The sequence below is a fragment of the Seriola aureovittata genome, chromosome 21 (genome assembly GCF_021018895.1).
Source record: "Seriola aureovittata isolate HTS-2021-v1 ecotype China chromosome 21, ASM2101889v1, whole genome shotgun sequence".
Lineage (NCBI taxonomy): Eukaryota > Metazoa > Chordata > Actinopteri > Carangiformes > Carangidae > Seriola > Seriola aureovittata.
The window spans coordinates 16,751,416-16,769,441 of NC_079384.1; the positions used below are offsets into that span (position 1 = coordinate 16,751,416).

Consider the following 18,026-nt stretch of genomic DNA (forward strand, 5'->3'; position numbering starts at 1 on the left):
TAGGTCCTGGCATTTTTGAAAATCATGCACCAAACATAGCTGGCCCTATTTTTTCTGGAGTTATTTTCAGGTATGCATTGTTTGCTGCAGAAATTAACTCCTGGTTGTAAATCAGGCACCTTCGATTTAGCACAGACAGGACACAGGGAAGCCCTGGAGGGCAGGGGGGGTTGAGATTTGGCAGCATGGCGTAGTAAGGATGTGAGATAAACAGGGAACGTGCGTGTAGTTGATATTATTTTTGGTCACTCTGGAAGAGAAACTTGTCTCTTGGTTCAGACACACAAGCAAGTTACAAGGGCATGTGGAACAATAACACAAATACACACAGACTGCCCTGCGTTTCACACAATGAGTGTTTGCATTGGGAATCATTTTCCAGTTGGTGTGGCACGTGAGAGAAGCTGCTCTTCCTCTGACGCTCGTTCCGCAGTCCAAACAAACCCGGCTCCCTGACGGCCTGCAGCCTGAGAGTGAGTCGCGTTTGTTTTCATGGTCCTGTGACGCCCAACGGTCACAATGAGAACTAATGTCATCCATGTCACGTGAAAGGTCAAGTATGAACTCTTCAGAATGTTTAAATTTAGAACAGCTACATTGGGTATTTTTATATTAATACCAGATCACACGATTATTTGCTTGTGACAGGGGTCGCTCGTAGTGACAACCCCACAGATGATTATCACTCGTCTCTGCAGTTGCCCTCAGCTATGTGAAGTTTAGCATCTTTCAGCTCACTGTTTTGGTTTTCTAGGCTGCAACTTCACTGTTCTCTTACTCCTCTCATCGATGGAGTTTCCAGCAGCCGTTCTGGCTCTAAACACCCACTGTTACACAACCTGCTCTAGCAGACAAAGTTGCTAGTTGCTAGCTGTTTTTCTAGTGAACTTTCTATTGATTAAAAGTAGAGATATAACACAGTTTTTCCAAACAGCCACTTGTGCATTGAATGAATACAGCAGAAAGAATGAACAAAGACAAATAAATAAACATTCCTTTTTTTTTTTGTGGGGAGGAATTTATATGTTGGCACAAATGGACAACCCATATGGTTTGGTTTTGGTTTTGGCATTGCTTGGCAAAGCAGAGCAATGCTTGTTATGGGAATCCATTACATTCTCAGCAGGGCTGCGGCTGCTGCACGCACACTGTGGACCGCAGCTAGGTGAAGATGGGCGTTTTTATGAAAGGAACCGAGAGTTGATTAGCATCAGCGCAGTGGCAGATAAACTCACACACACAAAGTGTTTAGACAGAAGAATAAAGATACATTAAATTTGCTTCATTGGTATCGTAGAGAAACCGATTGTGATAGCAGAATCATAGCGGCAAAATTTTTATTATGTTACAGTGAAGTAAAGACACAACTAGAAAAACCCTGCTCAACTAAAACCATCAGTGTACATTTGCAATCATTAACCATTATTGATTAATATTTCAAATCTCAAAATGAAATAATTTCTGTTTGATTTTTTGGAGAGAAGAGACATGGGAGAGAATTCTTATCCATAACTTAGACATGGACAAGATGTCTTTAAAGTGCTCAGAAAACAATGGAAGTTTGAACATCTGCAAATCTATGACAACCAGAGACATGCCATGTGCTGATAAAGATCATGTGATGTGATTGAAAGCTCCAGAACAACAGTGAGCTGGTTTTGTCAATTGTTTATTCCCTTATTGTTTCCTGTGCATGCAAAAGGAATATGGCTTACAGTGTGCCAAGGTCACATCAGTATGTATGTTAGTATTTGTTTTTTTTTACAATTAAAACTGTTTCAGCCTTGAGTTGAGGAAAAAACAACATGGTATAATTGGATTTTTGGATCATGGATCATGCTTCCAGTAAGTCCCGGTGTGATGTCCTTGTTGTTATCAAAGATCTTCATTTGTTTATCAGTCACCATCAGCCTTATCAGGAGCGAGTGAGGAGAAGGAGGGAGGAGAGAGGAAGGCGAGGCTCCAGAGAGAGGAAGAGAGGAAAGACGGAGAGGTGTTGTCGACGAGCCTTTCACACAACACCATCCCCCCACAGACGCCTCGGCCTCTGGCTCCTTCTGTCTCTTCTCTCTCTCTTTCTCACTCTATCTGTATAATTTTCTTTCACTCTCACTTTCATCATTCAATCTTTATTTTCCCTATTTTTTTTTTAAATCTCCTTTGCTTTACTCCTTTCTGTCTTTTAATTCCTCTCATGAAAGTATTTCACTCTTTCTGAATATTTCTCCTCATCCAGCTCCATTTCAGCACATCTCACTCTGTCTCTCCATAACTAGAACAGCTGAAGCTATAATAACATTTCAGCCATCCATCAAGCACAGCCTGCTTTGATCAATAAGCACTTTGACTCCACTCCACTGAACTTAAAATGTCTCCCCTCTGTCTCTGTCAGTACTTATCTCTCTGCTGACAAAGCTATATTAGACACAAGAGTGGATGACTATTACAATAGATTTCACAATGCATTTCAGTACTGTGTTGTGTGTGTGTACTGTAAATGAAATACATGGGAGGTGATCTATGGCCGGAGTCTATGTTCTTTAAGATTCCAATTCATCGTAAAGGATCTAAAGAAGTTGTAAATCTTGTGTAGGCTGCATCAGCACTATAGTAGAGGTAGGTGTATCACAGTGTAGGTATTTAACACGGGCTGTTTCTGCCCCCTTTCATTTAAAGATGTCAACCGCATGTGAATTAAAAACACATGTGCTTCTCAAACACGTGCCGCGTTTCAGAAGTCCACTTTCTTTTCACGTTGAATTCTGTTTGAGATCACATGTGACAGTTCAGACGTAAAACTTTTGACTCACGGATGAAAAGTGACACTGGACCGAGGCGAGAGGGGATGTGTTTCCACATGAGAAACTTTCTTTTATTGACTTGAAATCATATCAATATTTTTCACATGTGAGAAGTTAATTTCGCATAGAGAGAGGGAGATGATTCATAAGTAAAAAAAAAAAAAAAAAAAAAGGCATTTTTAAATGGAAAATGTTGAATTTCATGCCCAAACAGCTGACATCCTTTCGTGTCACGTGGGTTACCACGTGCAATTTTCTTTTTTTGCCAAGGCAGGAATTTGTCAATACTGTGTGGTTACAATACAATAATCTTGAGTCCCCAAATACAGGGGGAATCTAACCATCAGCAGAAGCTCTTTCTATAATTTTTCTCCTAGCTCTTAAGAAGGAGGTCTCAGAATAGCAAACTCTGTCCTTTGTGGCTTATGACCCTTCATCACAGGTTCTGCTTGTAGTGTGGAAAAAATATTGAGCAATTCAACTAAGGACTGATTTTTCCTCCTTTGACTGTTTCATTTGAAGGAGTCTGGCTAAATACTTCCTCTTTCTTTATTTTTTTTTTGTTGTAAAAAACATGCCAATCCAGTTCGAACACATGTTTTCAACATGGTCATAAAAGACTAAATCAAATCATAGAATCTTAAACCTATACGTGTGAACTAGACAAAAAAAAAATAAAAATCTATATGCAGCTAAATAGCCTACAACAAAAAGAGAGAGATCACCTAAAGGGGCTATTTGTAAGTTTTCTCTGCCACCAAATGCAGTTTCTTGCCGGGAGGTGATTGTGGCTTGGCAAGAGCTTCGGCCATTGTATCGTTTACAAAACAATAGGTTATAACAAGGATCCTCTCTACAGAAGATACCGCATTACAGGCAGCACCACCGGTATGAAATGGGACACAGTTCCGGTTTCCTAAGTGGGCGTTGTCCCCCAACCCCTCCCTCATGCCAAGGCAACTGGCATGAAGTGTGACAGTAGCTAATATTAAAATCTATCCATGTCTCTGGGAAAGAAAAGACAGATGCGTTTTTCTAGTTATTAAAGCCTATTGCTGCACAAAGCTCGGGCAATTTTAACACTAGCTGATGGATTACTTGTCCCTGCCAAAAGAATACAACAATAGACAATACAACACGGATACAGTACAAATTTGCGCCTTTTTTGCCGCTGTTTTTATCTACTAACGACATCTGATCAGCCCAATGCAAAATCATGTCAGTTTAATAGGCTAATAATCTGTTTTAGCAATTGTTAAGCAATGAAACATGTTTTATTTAAGTTTTAAAGTTTAATCCATGGTTTCACGTATAAGTAAGTCATTCTGGTCCATCTAAACATCTGGTTATCGGTTGGCAAACGATGTCAGCAGTCGACAGATCTCGTGAGAGTATTGCACCGAGACAGAGGCAGGTCTCGAATAAAGTTAATTTTCTCCTGATCTGTTCGTTTGAAAAATGTAATTTACAACGTTTATTGGGTCCAATATTTATTTCGGTGACTATGGAGCGAAAGAATCGGTGATAATCTGTGATCTCGTTCATTTCACCCATTGGAACGAACAGACTCAGACCTGCTTCCGGTCTCCACCTCCCCGCCCCAACCCACGTCACACAGATACAGGAAATAATCGGAAATGAAGCGTTTCGGTTTCTCTACTGTCTCTGGTTATAATATGCACTGAGCGGCGCTACATCTTCGGGCGAGGTTAGAGGCTGCAGTGAGTCACTATCGGAAAGGGATGAGACGGGCCGGGGCTAGCTGGTTAGCATGCAAACTTCAGGAGAAAAAAAGTCCAACTCTGGTGACAGGGGAGGAATCAAGTTTGATGCTGAACTGGCAACGTTTCTTCTAAACTAGTAGGTAAACAGCTGTTAATGCTAACGCTAGCTATGTGGAAATAGCAAAACTTACAAATAGCCCCTTTAAGTAATTTAGCCTTGGGATAAAAGCTATCATCAGTGTGCCAACATGCTCACAATGACAACGCTATGCAGACGTGTAGAGGGTGTGATGTTCATGATGTACCATGTTCACCATCTAAATTTAGCATGTTAGTATGCTAATGTTTTCTAATTAGGACTTTCAATTTATCTTTGAGTTCATTGCAGCGGTTTCTGATGTTTTTCACTTGACCCCAGGTTACGGCCTTATTGTAGAGTTCAACCAAAGAGTGACTTTACCCTCCTCTATTGATTCATGTGGCCCTGTGAGACACTTTCTGAGGGAACCAGTGTTTTAGTCTATATGCGTACAGAAGAGTGTATAAAGTCCCTCTATCCATCCATCCAACAAGACATTTTCTGCCACTTATCCAGGGTCTCTCTCCCCAGCAATGTTTTCCAGCTCCTCCTGGGGGACCCCGAGGTGTTCCCATGTCACATGAGATATATATAATCTCTCTCGTGTTCTGGGTCTGCCCTGGGGTCTCCTACCAGTTGGATGTGCCTGGAAGACTTCCAATAGAGGGTGCCCAGGAGGCATCCTGATCAGATGCCTGAACCACCTCAACTGGCTCCTGTCAACTTCAAGGAACAGCAGCTTTACTTCGAGTTCCCTCCGGATGTTGGAGCTTCTTATTCTATCTCTAAGCAGCTACTAGGCGTGTACATAGAGTTTATGTAGTGCCTTAAATTGAATGAAACAACTACTAAACAACTATAATGATCTACTTTTGTAATATCCTCGAGCCAGTCCACTCAGTGCTGGCTGCACAGAGCAGGGTTGATGTAATATTTATAGCCTGTTGTGTACATCTAAATGTGCATCTAAATATCATTAAGCAGGAAATAACATGTGCAGCATCACCTGTTATGGATATTGAATTAGATATCAACAGAATAGAGAGGAAGAAGAGGACAGTGCACATGCTCTGAAACTCCTTATTGTCCCTGTCTCTGAATCTCAATCACCAGGCCACTGAAACCAAACTCAGATCCCATCACAGCCTTGTTTCCTGCTTCTGCTCCTTTTGGCTGTAGTTAGACAGTTTAATTTCAATAAGCAACAAGCCTCTCACCATTCTGTTGGTCTTGTGTACAAAGCTTCGTGGAGAACTTTAAATCCTGTTGGTTTTGTGTGGCGTAGACTTAAAACCACAAGAATGTAGGAGTGAATATTCCTGAGCAGATTTACGTCAGTTTTGATGTACAGGTCTCCTGCAGAGGTAGGGCCACTTTTTCCTGCCTGGCTGCGATCACTGCTTGTCATTAGTGGTGGAGGCAGAGACATGAAATGAGGTAAACAAAGTGAGGTTCTTTGAGTTTGTCCGGGCAGGAAAAGAAAAACATGTCAGGACTTTTCGTGCCAGGGCAGGTTTTTATGAATGGAAGTTTTTCTCTTTTTTTCTAACTTTCCCTCTCTCTTTTTTGTGAATGAAAAACAACTGGAAAATCCAGTATAAAAGCCTACAGTCTGCCGGGAGATGATTGGCTGCTGTAGCACAAGCTCCGCCCACCGTTGCTAGGATCCCGGTTACCAGACTTCTGATTGGCTCGCTGAAGGAACCGAGACTTCATTCATAAGTCAGTGTATTCATGCGGACAATGGTAAGAAATTCGAGCCCTTGAAAGAGGAAATCCACCAATCACGAGCCTTCTCTGGCCCGAGCTAGAAAAGCAAGTCTCCCTATTATCCCCAAATCATGTCTGTTCGAGAAATGACAGCACAGCTGGCGCTCTAAAGTCACCCCACTTCAGTAGAGACTCATTCAAACTCACTCTTAACTGCGAATGTCAGTTATCTTTTATCTTTAACAGGGTTTGGTTTTGTTGCTGTGACTCGACTAAAACGCAACATCTGTTTCCCTTCACAGTTTCAGAGCTGGACTGTTTCCTAAAGAAAGTGGAGCCTGGCAATCTGGGCAGACGTGGCAAAAAGCCCAAGAAACAGAACAGGCCAGTAAATAACGCTCATTATTCATCGGGTACGCGCTTTATGACATGTTTTTAAAACAGAAAGCGCAAAATAAACCCCAAAAAAACAGAATTATTCTACAAAAAAAAAGTAAGGGAAAATAGTTTCTCGAGGTGCAAAACTAGCTTCACCTGAAACTTGTAGGTAAATGTGACGAGCTGTCTGTCACATACACACACACACACACACACACACAAAAGAGATTTGTAAAGAGTTCAGCAGCCCGCTGGGTAATCACTTGCCATCACTTCCCCTCGGCATTTTTTGTGAATGGAGCTCATTATGCATGCAGCCTCCACGCAGCTCCATTCACAAGCAACGCTCCCTCCTCTCTGTGCAGGCTGCGTGGATCTCACTCACTTCAGCCTAAATGACCACAAACGGTTAACGGATGGATTATAAGATGGATGGATATTTGGACCAGCAAGTGCCTTACACTTTAGCAAATGTACGTATGGATGAACTCTTCTGTTACTTCAGTGCTTTTGTAAAAAAAAAAAAAAAAAAAAAAAATGTGTGCGTGCTTTTTAATGACTCGACTACCGGGCTTTATCTCTCTGTCGTCTCGCGTCTGCTTGCACGAGTTTTTTTTTTTTGCTGAAGCAGCTGTGTATGTGTGTGTGCGCGATAGAAAACAATTCCTTACCCCCGCTCAAAACTACCACAAAATCCTCCTAAAGTGAAGCATAGCAAGTGGTGCATTTAAAAATGTTTTTCCAGTGGGATAGTTCGGTTGTAGAGCGTGTCAGTGTGGTGCCAAATGGTCACTTTCTTCAGACGCAAACAGCGCGTTTGTTTTTCCAAGATCTCCTCCACAACTGAGAAATGTGTTGTTTTCTAAGGAGCCCGGTGTTCACCTTTAGCTGCAGTAGGCTCCCGTTTGTAACCCATTACAAATTATTACAACTTAAATGTTGTTATTTACATCAGAAGTGGTTAGCTCCTGCATCACTTTTAGTTGTGTTTTTTTTTCTCTCTCCACGCCACAGCTAAACATGGAATTATCTGTTTCGACACTAATGTGTTGGAAATGGAGTCTTGTTTCTCACTTCTCCTCTCTTTTAAAATCTATGGGTTTTGCAGAAGTCGCAAGGAAATGGGCCCCTAAATAGACTGTTGATGGCAGCGAAAAGGAAATACATGGACACAGAATTACCCCCTCAGGAATCTGAAGGTAAAGTAGTGGAAGTTCACGATTTTGGCCTCTAGTCTCTTTACATGACACATGTTTACATCACGGTCTATGAACCCCAGGCAATGCCAGTTTGTATCTTAGTAACTGTATTTAAATATCATGGGGTTAAGACACATATTAGTAAGCAATAAGTCTACTGAGCTGTCAGCTTGTCAATCTGCAGTGTATTGATTGTATTTCTTTCTCTCTCTTCAGACCTCTTCCAGGATTTAAGCCAACTCCAAGAGACATGGCTCACAGAAGGTGAGAAATGCCTCCTGGCTGATTTTTTTTCTCTCTCCCCCCCCCAAATTTATGCTTCTTATGTGATTATGTCCACCATTTATGACAGTCATGAAGGTTGTTGGCGGTGTGTCTGTCTGGAAAGACTGGTGAACACAGAAGCCTAGGAGCTTCCAGGTTTTCTGTCAGTACAACAGTGAAACAACAAAGTTTCATTAATGCACTTTTATTGAAGTTGTTTCTCATAAATCTTTGGCTTTGGTGGAGGGGAAAAAAATGAAAAAGATGTTGCTGTGTAGACTGTTGTTGGGAAGCCCAAACTTTCTGATGCAACACACATGCTCATAAACCATACAACACTGCAAAAAAAAAAAAAAAGGCCAGAGAGAACACAGACGGGACATTATTAGCTTTGAGCATGTCCTATTTTGGCCATGTTGGCATGCAGTATGCTTGCCAGCCAGCAGCCAATGCAAACAAACAGGCTATTTGGCTTGTGTCACTCAAAGGCACATAGCGATGAAATGAGGCCCAGTCAGAGGCAATTGTCAGCTTGTAGACTTAATAATTGCAATGATGACATGAGCCCTAATAGAGTAATTATACTGTATGTCAGGATGCAAAGGGGGGGGCAACACAAGCCGTGAGTCATTGTGCCTGTTTTTGGTGCTAATCTGGAGGCCAACAGTGGCAAGACAGTGGGTCTAAAATGAGAATTGCACCAGGAGGTGTGAATTTTGTTGTGTTGGTTGCTTTGATGTGCTTTGATGTGGAGGTTTAAAGGGAAACTCCACTCATTTTTGACGTTTATAGTCTAACCTGAATGAACCCTGTTTAAAGCCCCCCCCCCCTTCCTCTCAAAAATGCATTTTTGCTTATTGTTACTTGACTTGTCTGTTTGACCTTCGCTGTGCAGTATGATGCACGTCCAGAGTTATACGGCCATTCTCACATTTCATCTGCTGAGGAGAGAAACGTTTGTCTGTGCTCACCTTAAATCTCAGTTTAAAGACTGCATGTAAAAGCAATTTTGTGACATCATGACAAGTTATGAGCCAGTTGTGGTCCGATATGCAACTTATACACACTGAGAGTGGACTTTTGAGTGAAGTGGGAGACGTCTTGTGTCTCAGAGTTAAAGTTTTGAAATGAAAAATACTTGCATATTCATAGATTGTTCAAAAGGGATAAGAAAATAGATAGATTTGAGATTTTTTTTAACAAGATTCATTATTTGTGAAAAGAATCTATACAGATTAATATTTCAGGCAGAGTGCTTTTTATATGTCTGGAGGAAATCTTAAATTTATGGCAGAGATTTGTCTTTGTAAATGCTGTTTTAATGAAGTGCATACTGTATGAAGTGTGTGGGTGGTGCTCTCTTATCGCTACAGCAGAATTTCATAATATTTCTAATGATGAGGAATTGCTTATGTCACATTTAAACAGTACAATGAGTCTCAGTGTTGACTTTAGGTCATGCATAGAACACAACAGGTCAGCTAATATAGGGAGGTGAGGTGATTTCAATCAGTGACACTGTGGAAGTGGTCGCATCTGTCTTAAGACCAGACAGACATTTAAATTGAGCCCACTCCCTGAGCGGTCACTGTTTATGACAAACAGTGCTGTATGCACATCAGCCTTCTCGCCTTTTCACATGCAGCGTCAAACACCAGCAAGTTCACTTCACACCAGCGTCTCACGCAGACAAAGACAAAGAGCCAGAGCCAATAAAACGGCAACAATGGGTGTTGCTTCAAAGTTGGATCCTATTTGTATTCACAGATTTTAGCTATAAAGGCCATCCTTAAAGGATTAGTCCACCCCCCCCCCCAAAAAAAAGGTTGTGAGATATTCCACTACAATGATGGTGAATAAAATTCTGTTTATAGCGCTGAAAACTTAAAAAAAAGAAAAAAAAAAAGAAAAGTCTTTTTCTGGGGAAGAAGCCACAGATTTCACTGTGGTCAGTTTTCACTGGAACTACTTTCAGTCAGTATGAACTCTGATGACAGCATGTTCCCTGGATGTCGTAGAGCAGCGGGGGCAGAAGGTTTCGAAGAGGTTGTTTGAAATGCCATTTGTCATATTTGTGGAGGCCACCATCTACATTACACTCACCTCCACTGTGTACTGGTGGCAGCAGAAACAGTATTTCAAATCCCGGACAAATAAAACCAAAACTATTTGAATGAATGAAAATTAATTTAAATATCGTTCAGAAAGTATAGAAACTTTGATGAACCACCTCTTTAAAGGGAAATATGTTGTGTACTGACTTAACAAATTGGGTGGTAGCTTATTGTCGACTCAAGTCAAAAATAAAAGGAAGGAGCAGGACAGAAAGATGGAAGTGTAACTTTATCAAAGTGTTACTTAACCCTAAGTACTGGCTTGTTTTCAGCTTCCCCGGCTAAGACCTCTCCTTTCCTGTTGCATTAATTAAAGACCTTATCATGACTGATTGCAGTTGTGAGGGATTCACCAAGATTGTAAAAGCTGGTTAGCTGAAGGGAGTTTTTTTTTTTTTTTTTTTTTTTTTTGCCAAAGGAGAGCGGAAGCCAGAGAGAGACAGAAGGGGTGAAGTACTGAATGGCAGGAGTTCAGGAGCTTGTCACATCTTGTCTCATTTTGGCCTTTAGGTTTATATGACTGAAGCTGCTTAGCTCCGCCCAGGATCTCCCACTGAGAGAAAAAAAAAAAAAAAAAAGTCATTCAAGGTGCCTGGAAGCATCAGGGAGAACATGCGTCTGTGCTCGTATAAACACACTTTCCTTCTTGTGCTGACTTGCATCTCAAAGCCCCTGACGAGGTGTTCCTGGAAACAAATCAGATACACATGCAAGCGCTCATACACGCACAGGAAAGTGTACAGACGCAAACATGCACACCGGGGGGGGGGTTGCGATCATGTCTGATGGTCATCACCCGTGTTTCTTTTCTCCTGCGTCTTTTATGAGGTCCAGCATGTTCCACTCTGGACATGTTGAAACTAGTGGAAGTGATTGATTGTTGGGTCTGCACAACTAAATATTGGCCCCTGCTTTGTTTCATACAGCAGTTTTATTTCTCTCCCCTCCCCTGAGGCTAAAAGAGCGAAAATTTAAAAGGGGGTAATATTATTATGGTATAGTAGGCCACAGGATGCGGCGTTATGTAAGAAATCAATGTAATTTATCTGAACATGCTCCAAAACGTCGTCATCCGGTTTCCTCTGCACAGGAAGGAGGAGTGTGACGACAAGAAAGTGGATTTGAATTTCTTATTTCCTCTTTTTGTCCTCTGTGTCTGTTGCTCTCTCGCTCTCGCTCTCTCTCTCTCTGAGTTTTGGTTTCTGTCTTGTGTATCATTGTCTGGAAACTGTATCAGAGGATGAACTGAGAGAGGAGAGGCCAGTAAGGTTGAATGCTGGGTGAGATTTTGAGTCTTGAGTGAGGTTACAATCAAAAGCTGTGGTTGGTTGGCATCTACTTTTAGAGAATAATATGGAGATACTTCTAAATGGAAGTTCTATTATGTATTTGTTTATTTTTAGTGAGTGAATGGAGTTGAAGTACCTGCCATGTGGTGCCATTTTGTTTCGTAGCCCATTATGCCCCTGATTGCATTCATGCTATTTAATGATAGCCATCAACTTTTCCCTTCCAGTTAGCTTGTACCATGACGCAAGTGTGACTCCCAAACAATGGAAACACTTTTTAAAAAAGCCAGAAACCTGTGGAGCTGGAGGAGTGCCAGGTTGAAAGGTTTGCTAGCCCCGGTCCTGCTCTGCATTTCTGCGTTTTTGGCCGTTAACTCAAAAGGTAGCATGTAATGCCAGTGAGCTCATTCCTCAGTGGGTGAATCTGACCTCCTCACCCCTGTTAGGGTGTTGGCAGTCAAATGAGTTGGGCTTTTCTAACCTATTTGTGTGACTCAGAGTCCAAAGCTCCAACGGGACAATTGTGAATGGGTTTGGATTCCTAAAAAAAAAAAAAAGAAAAAAGAGGCATACAATAGTGTCTGTCTAGCTCTGCTGCACCTGGGCTTGGCATCACTGACTCTGCTTTTTCAGTTAGATCCTAGATGAGTTTCATTATGAGAGAGTGCCTGATCAGGGCAACTGAAACTATGCACCACTGCAAGTAATTATTGATCAAATCAAGATATCACACACACATATAAGATATCACCGTATGGACTCGCCTGTTTTTACAAATCATTGTAAACCGACTGTATGTTGTTTCCGAGACATGCATATTTTAAAGGTCCCAAATTCTATAAAGATAGATGTCCATGTGTTGTTTGATTATAAAGCAGTCCACAGAGAAATGCACACAGCCTGTATTCAGAGACTGAGCCTTAAAACCAGCCGTCAGGCAGTCACCCCTTTCAGCCAAGCCCACATGGACCCACCATCCAACCATGCAGGATTTGGTTTCTCTACATGTTAACCTGAAATCTGCTACATTTTTATTAGATCATTCAGAAAACAGAAAGAGAATCAGCCAATCAGAAGAGAGGCTCAGAGCTGACCTGTTGTTAACTAGAGCTGCAGAGAGAAGCATGGTTTTTGGTTCTTAAAAGCACAAATATATGTTCTTATGGATCAACACTTTAAATGAAACACGGTAGAAGTGTAAAATATGAGATCTTTAAGCATCACAGCCTTGAACTCGATATGATGTTGGTTGATATATGACCGGTTTCTATGTCTTAACAGGAACAGTAGTGTTATCAAATCTTTGCTCCATAGAAAACACATTAATTCACAGCTGATAGGAGCCATTTGACAAGAAGTGCTTTAACCTTAACTTTCTTTCATCTCACTCCCCCGCTTCTCCTCTTGCTTTTAGTCCTGTTTCCTTGTTCTCTGTATCCGCTTCCAGTTTGACTCCGAGAGTGATTCCTCGCCCATGCAGCAGATGAAATCCAGACTGCTTTTACATTGTTAGACAATCTAGTCCCTGTACGTCTTGTGACGGTGCTGCTAGTTTGTCACACCCGCTGACAGATTTCCTCACTTGTGTAGCCAGAACAGCCTGTTTAAGCCGTCTGGATTTCTACAGTGGGACTTGACCGTTAGCATGTAGATGTTTCACTAGTTTGGGTGGACAAAAAAGTAGAATAGGATTTATCGTCTGTGTGTGTGTGTGTGTGGGGGGGGGGGGGGGCATCAGTCAATGTGGTCAGTTTTTACATTGGCTGAAATCTCTAACTCAAATGTCTATACTACCAAGAAATGTTAAAGCCACATGGAAGCAGGTTGGCAGGTCAACATGTGTGATGCCGCTCAAGAGCTCCATGTTCTTATGTATTGATCTATGGAGAAGAAAAGTGCTGTGAAGGTCACCTGGATGAAGCCCAGCCAGGCTCTGACTGATTTCAAGTAACAGAAAAAAAAGACAGAATGCGGGAGGAAAGGGAAAGGTCAGATTTTGTCTAAAATATAATAATAATGTTAAAATTATGGTTGTTTTTTTTTTTTTGTCTCCTAATTTCAGCTCAGGTTCCTGACAGTGACGAGCAATTTGTTCCTGATTTCCATTCTGAGAACTGTGAGTACTTTCTATTTCTGTGTCCTCTCAATTTGTCAAAAATATCTGTTTTTCTGACTCTACTGTGTATTGCACACATTAGATCTTTGTTTTCTTTTTTTCTTTAGTCAGATATTGATCCATGTATTGAGAGCTGTCTCACCCGTATTTGGTCAGTTGGCCTGCTCATGCAAGTCCAGCTCAAGTATGCATGTCATGAGAAAGTGAGAATGAAAGCGGAGGTCAAATTTTGGCTGTGAAACTGCCGGAGGCTTACGCGGGGATACTGTAACTCGCTGATGTTACAGTAATCTCTCTGGCAGACAAAGCTATGCAGAAAACAGAAGGCCTAATGAGCCGGTCATGACGTGAATTTGGATGCCGGCGTTATGTGCTGCTGTCATCCATTTGCATGCCTTTGAAAAGCTGAATGGGTACGGCACAGGAAACCGGTAAAAAAAAAAAAAATTTATTCAGGGCCCAGGTACAAAGTTAGCCCTTTGTGCACATCGGAAGGTGTAAAATGGAAAAGCAAATTCCTGGGCGGCACAACTGAGCGGCTATTTGAATGAGTTCCCCTTTTTTGTTGTGCGTCTTGACAATGGCGATTCAGGATCTGGGTGGGAGTATGTGCGTCGCTCCACAAACAGTTTTTTTTTGTTTTTTCTGTCGCATTCAACACACTGCAGGCTTCTCCCTCCGTCTCTAGCAATGACACTGACAGGGTTAGCAACTTAAAGAGAACTCCAGAATAATCTCATCCCCAAAGTAAAACTGACAGCGTTCAGTCCCAGTCAAAGGCACGTCCTCTCACGGAGACCCATGTGTCTTTTGTGTGTAAACATCGTGTGATTTAACCAGCTCCAGGTCACAACTGCCCGGCCCCTCTGTGACACATGCCCTGTGCAACATTGTCACTGTGTTTTCGCCAAACAATGCAGAGGAGGAAGTGCAGATGAACCCCCGGGGCACGCAGAGGTCATGTCTACTTAACCCCCCTGGCCTGTCAGCCAATCAGCTGTCAGGGCTCCGCTAACGGTTGACCTGGGTATGATTTGCAGGGTCACGGGGGCTTCGGTTTGACGGGCAGCTCACTTATACACGGCAGAGACACTCCCGCGTTGACAGACAGTGTCCCTGCTGGTCACAGTCAATAGCCGCAGAGTCTAGTTAGAGCATCTCTATTCAGATTTGATTGATGGGAAATTGAAGCTGACAAGCAACTATAAATATATTCATCCTATGCGGTCTATTAAAGGCATAAAAAGGCATCATTTCCCATACTGAACTCAAAGGCATTCACAAAACCAGACGGTTGTGCTTTTAAAAACAGGTGACTCACCTGTTTTGGAAAGTCTAGCACATAAAAAAAAAAAAAAAAAAAAAAAAAAAGCATAAAGCAAAGCTCTAATCCCAGGTGACCGTGATATAATTGAGGCTTCCATTGAAAACGGCACCCTGGTAAAATTAAACATTGTTGTTTACTGAGTCAGGTTGTTACCTGCATGGGTGCGGTGTTGTTGACAGAGAGGTGGAGAGACAGAAAGAGGGAGCCAGCGAAACAGCAAAAGAGGAGACACGAAAACAGAGGGACATGTAGGAATGCTAGATTAGGGAAGAGGAGGAGGGTGGAGGTGGGGTGGGGTGGGGGCAAAGGAGGGATTGTGCAATACCTGCACATCTGGTAAATCTATCTCATCTGGTCCATTCTGCCTTAGTTCACAGCTAACAAGCATGCTCTGTCTGCAGGCTGCCATTGAGGGAAGGTTATGCAAACATGCAACTTTTATGTACTTGCTGACCTGCCTGTGTGTGTGTGTTTAAAGGTAATTGAGCCATTGGTGATAACAGCGCACCATATTTTTTTCCAGTCAACTATTGTGATTGGCCCTTCACAGAAGTCTTAAAAGCTCATCAAGAGGAGAGGAGGATTAATGTTTGGTTTTGGGTGCTGACAGCACCTTTGAGGGCTGATGATGGGCCATCGGACAGATTCCTTTGTCTGTTTACCGCCTCGGGGGAGGAAACACATGGAGGTGTCAGTCAAATTTATAACGCACATAGTTAATTAAAATAGTCTGAACATGTCCCCACTCTGTTTTTTACTAAAAGGCCAGGGTTGGAGCGTTTAGCATGGCGCTGCTTGCGCCAAGAGCTCGTTCTTCTTTGTCCAAGTATGTTGTTTACACTTGGTGCAGCTCGAGAGATGTGACCCATTCATAAATTTTCTTCCCTGCGTGCGTAAGAGGAAGTGTGCCTCTCCTTCCCCCCTCTCTCCCTCTCTCTCCCTCTCTCTCCCTCAGTCCTCGGCTGCTCTCTCCCTCGGTCTCATTCATAAAAAAGCCCTACAGTACTACAGATCCCCCCTCTCTGACACCCCCCCCCCCCCCCCCCCCCCCGTTCAAGTGGATACTCCAAACCCCTCCCTCCCTTCCTGTGTCTGTACAAACTAAGTTGAATTTAAAAATCTGGACTCCCCCTCCCCCTTTCCCTTTTCCCTCTACCTCTCTTTGCCCCTCTCTCTCTCTGCTCACACACACATTGAGTGTTCCAAGATGTGAACTAATCCAGCGATTTCAGGCCTGTGTGGGACGATTGTTTAGTTTTGTGCATTGCAGTAATTATATAGGAAGTTGTGGCTATAGAATGCCGTTACAGTGCTTTTCACCAGAGCAAGTTAAGCAAGGGAGAGAAGGCAAGATAAAAAAAAAAGGGAGGGACTTCAGGAGTGTATAGAAGAAAAAGAAAGAAAGATATGAACACATGCTCCTTCCAAATCTGCCTCCTCTTTTTGATTTTAATGTGATCTTAATTAAATCTTTTTTCGTCTGTTCTTCCTCTGAATTTCCTTTTTATAGTAAAGTATGCATAATTATGCAATTATTGATAAATTGTCTGGTGTATAAAATGTCAGAAAATTGTAAAAGATGAAGTCCAAAATGGCACTTTCAGACAGTCCAAAACCAAAATATCTTTAATTTACTATCAACATGACAAAGAAAATCAGCAAATCCTCAAAAATGAAAAGCTGAAAGCTCATCATTTTGGCCATATTGGCTAGAAAAAAAAAATTGCCAGTTAATTTTAAGTTGATTGACTAGAAAGAATATATCTATCTAAATAAAGAAAAAGGAGATAAAAACAAAGAAGGGGGGGGGGGGGGGGGACGAAACAAGCGAGAGGAGAAGTTCCAGTAACCCAGCTCAAACCAAACCCTCCCAGCAGTGTGTCTCTCTGGCTCTGTGTGTTCTGCTTTGTCATGAATTCACAGCCTTCCTCTTGTTTGGGTTGTTTTTCTGGATCAGAACTGGCCCAATCAGACCCTATTTGGAGCATGGGCCGATGGGTGGATTGAGCCCCCCCCCCCCTTTCCCAACTCCCTCTCTCCTCCGAAAAGAGAAACATGCAACTCTGTGCTCTCCACTTTCCAAAATACAGCTGCTATGCAACAAAGTGCGCAAAAACAAGCCAGGTGCCTGCCAGATATGCACGGATACAGCTCGCTTACTCGCTCCGGGGAGGCGAGGCTTCCTCAATGAGTTGTGTGTTTGTTGCAGTGTTTTGTTTTGCTTATGAGTAAAATGGTTGATTTCTCTGACTTGAACAGATGATTCCTTTTGACAGACTCTCATCCACTTACTCCTGCACACGCTTAAACACACTTGGCCTGATCCCACACACACACACACACACACACACACACACACATGCATGCACACACACACACACACATGCATGCACACACACACACACACACACACACATGCACACACACACACACACACACACACACACACACAACCTTCAGCCCTGCAGTTTTATGAATGGGTCGGTTGTGAAAGACTGGCTGAGGCAGCACATTGAGTTAAGGGGAGTGAACATTCATTCATGACATTGGGGGCCATTATTCCACCACTAACAACACCTATGAGAGGTACAGGCCTGTTTTTCTGTCAGCTCTCATCTGACTATAACATTTTTTTTTCCAAGAGCTCAGATTTATTTTTTTAGTGCATGCAACTGTTTTATCTGGTGAAGATCCGTGCTTTCTATTTGCATTTCCTTCCTTTGGTTTAGTCCAACCACATCTTTGGTTGCCTCAAATTTCATACGCTTTCAACTTGAATTTGTTTTGATGTCAGATTCTAGAAAAGACAGCGCACAAGTTATTGCTATTTTACAGCATTATTCATTCATCTTTAGTCAATCAAGTCCAATTTAAAAAAAATGGGTCTGTAAAGGGCAGGCATGTGGCGTAATAGGCGTTTAACAGCTTCCAGTCGGGAAGTAAAAGCTGAGCTCCTCTGTGTTGATTCAGAACAGCCCCGTCAAAGCCAGGGGGCCGCGGGGATTTGAGCCAGGCAGCGCAGCCC

General features: G+C 42.3%; 1 protein-coding gene across 2 annotated transcripts in view; it reads left to right on the top strand.

Annotated features, from left to right (window-relative positions):
* Positions 1–6,998: 6,998 nt before the first annotated feature.
* The window catches only part of etv4 (ETS variant transcription factor 4), a 31,915-nt gene continuing 20,887 nt past the window's right edge, over positions 6,999–18,026 (top strand). Inside the window, exons 1-4 of one of the 2 annotated variants that reach the window (XM_056366537.1) lie at positions 6,999–7,165; positions 7,801–7,891; positions 8,108–8,155; positions 13,621–13,674. In XM_056366537.1, coding sequence (XP_056222512.1) covers positions 7,109–7,165; positions 7,801–7,891; positions 8,108–8,155; positions 13,621–13,674 — 250 coding nt within the window. In that variant the 5' untranslated portion in view covers positions 6,999–7,108. Of the gene's footprint in view, positions 7,166–7,377; positions 7,586–7,800; positions 7,892–8,107; positions 8,156–13,620; positions 13,675–18,026 lie in introns of those variants that run through there. The other variant, XM_056366538.1, reaches the window with a different exon arrangement.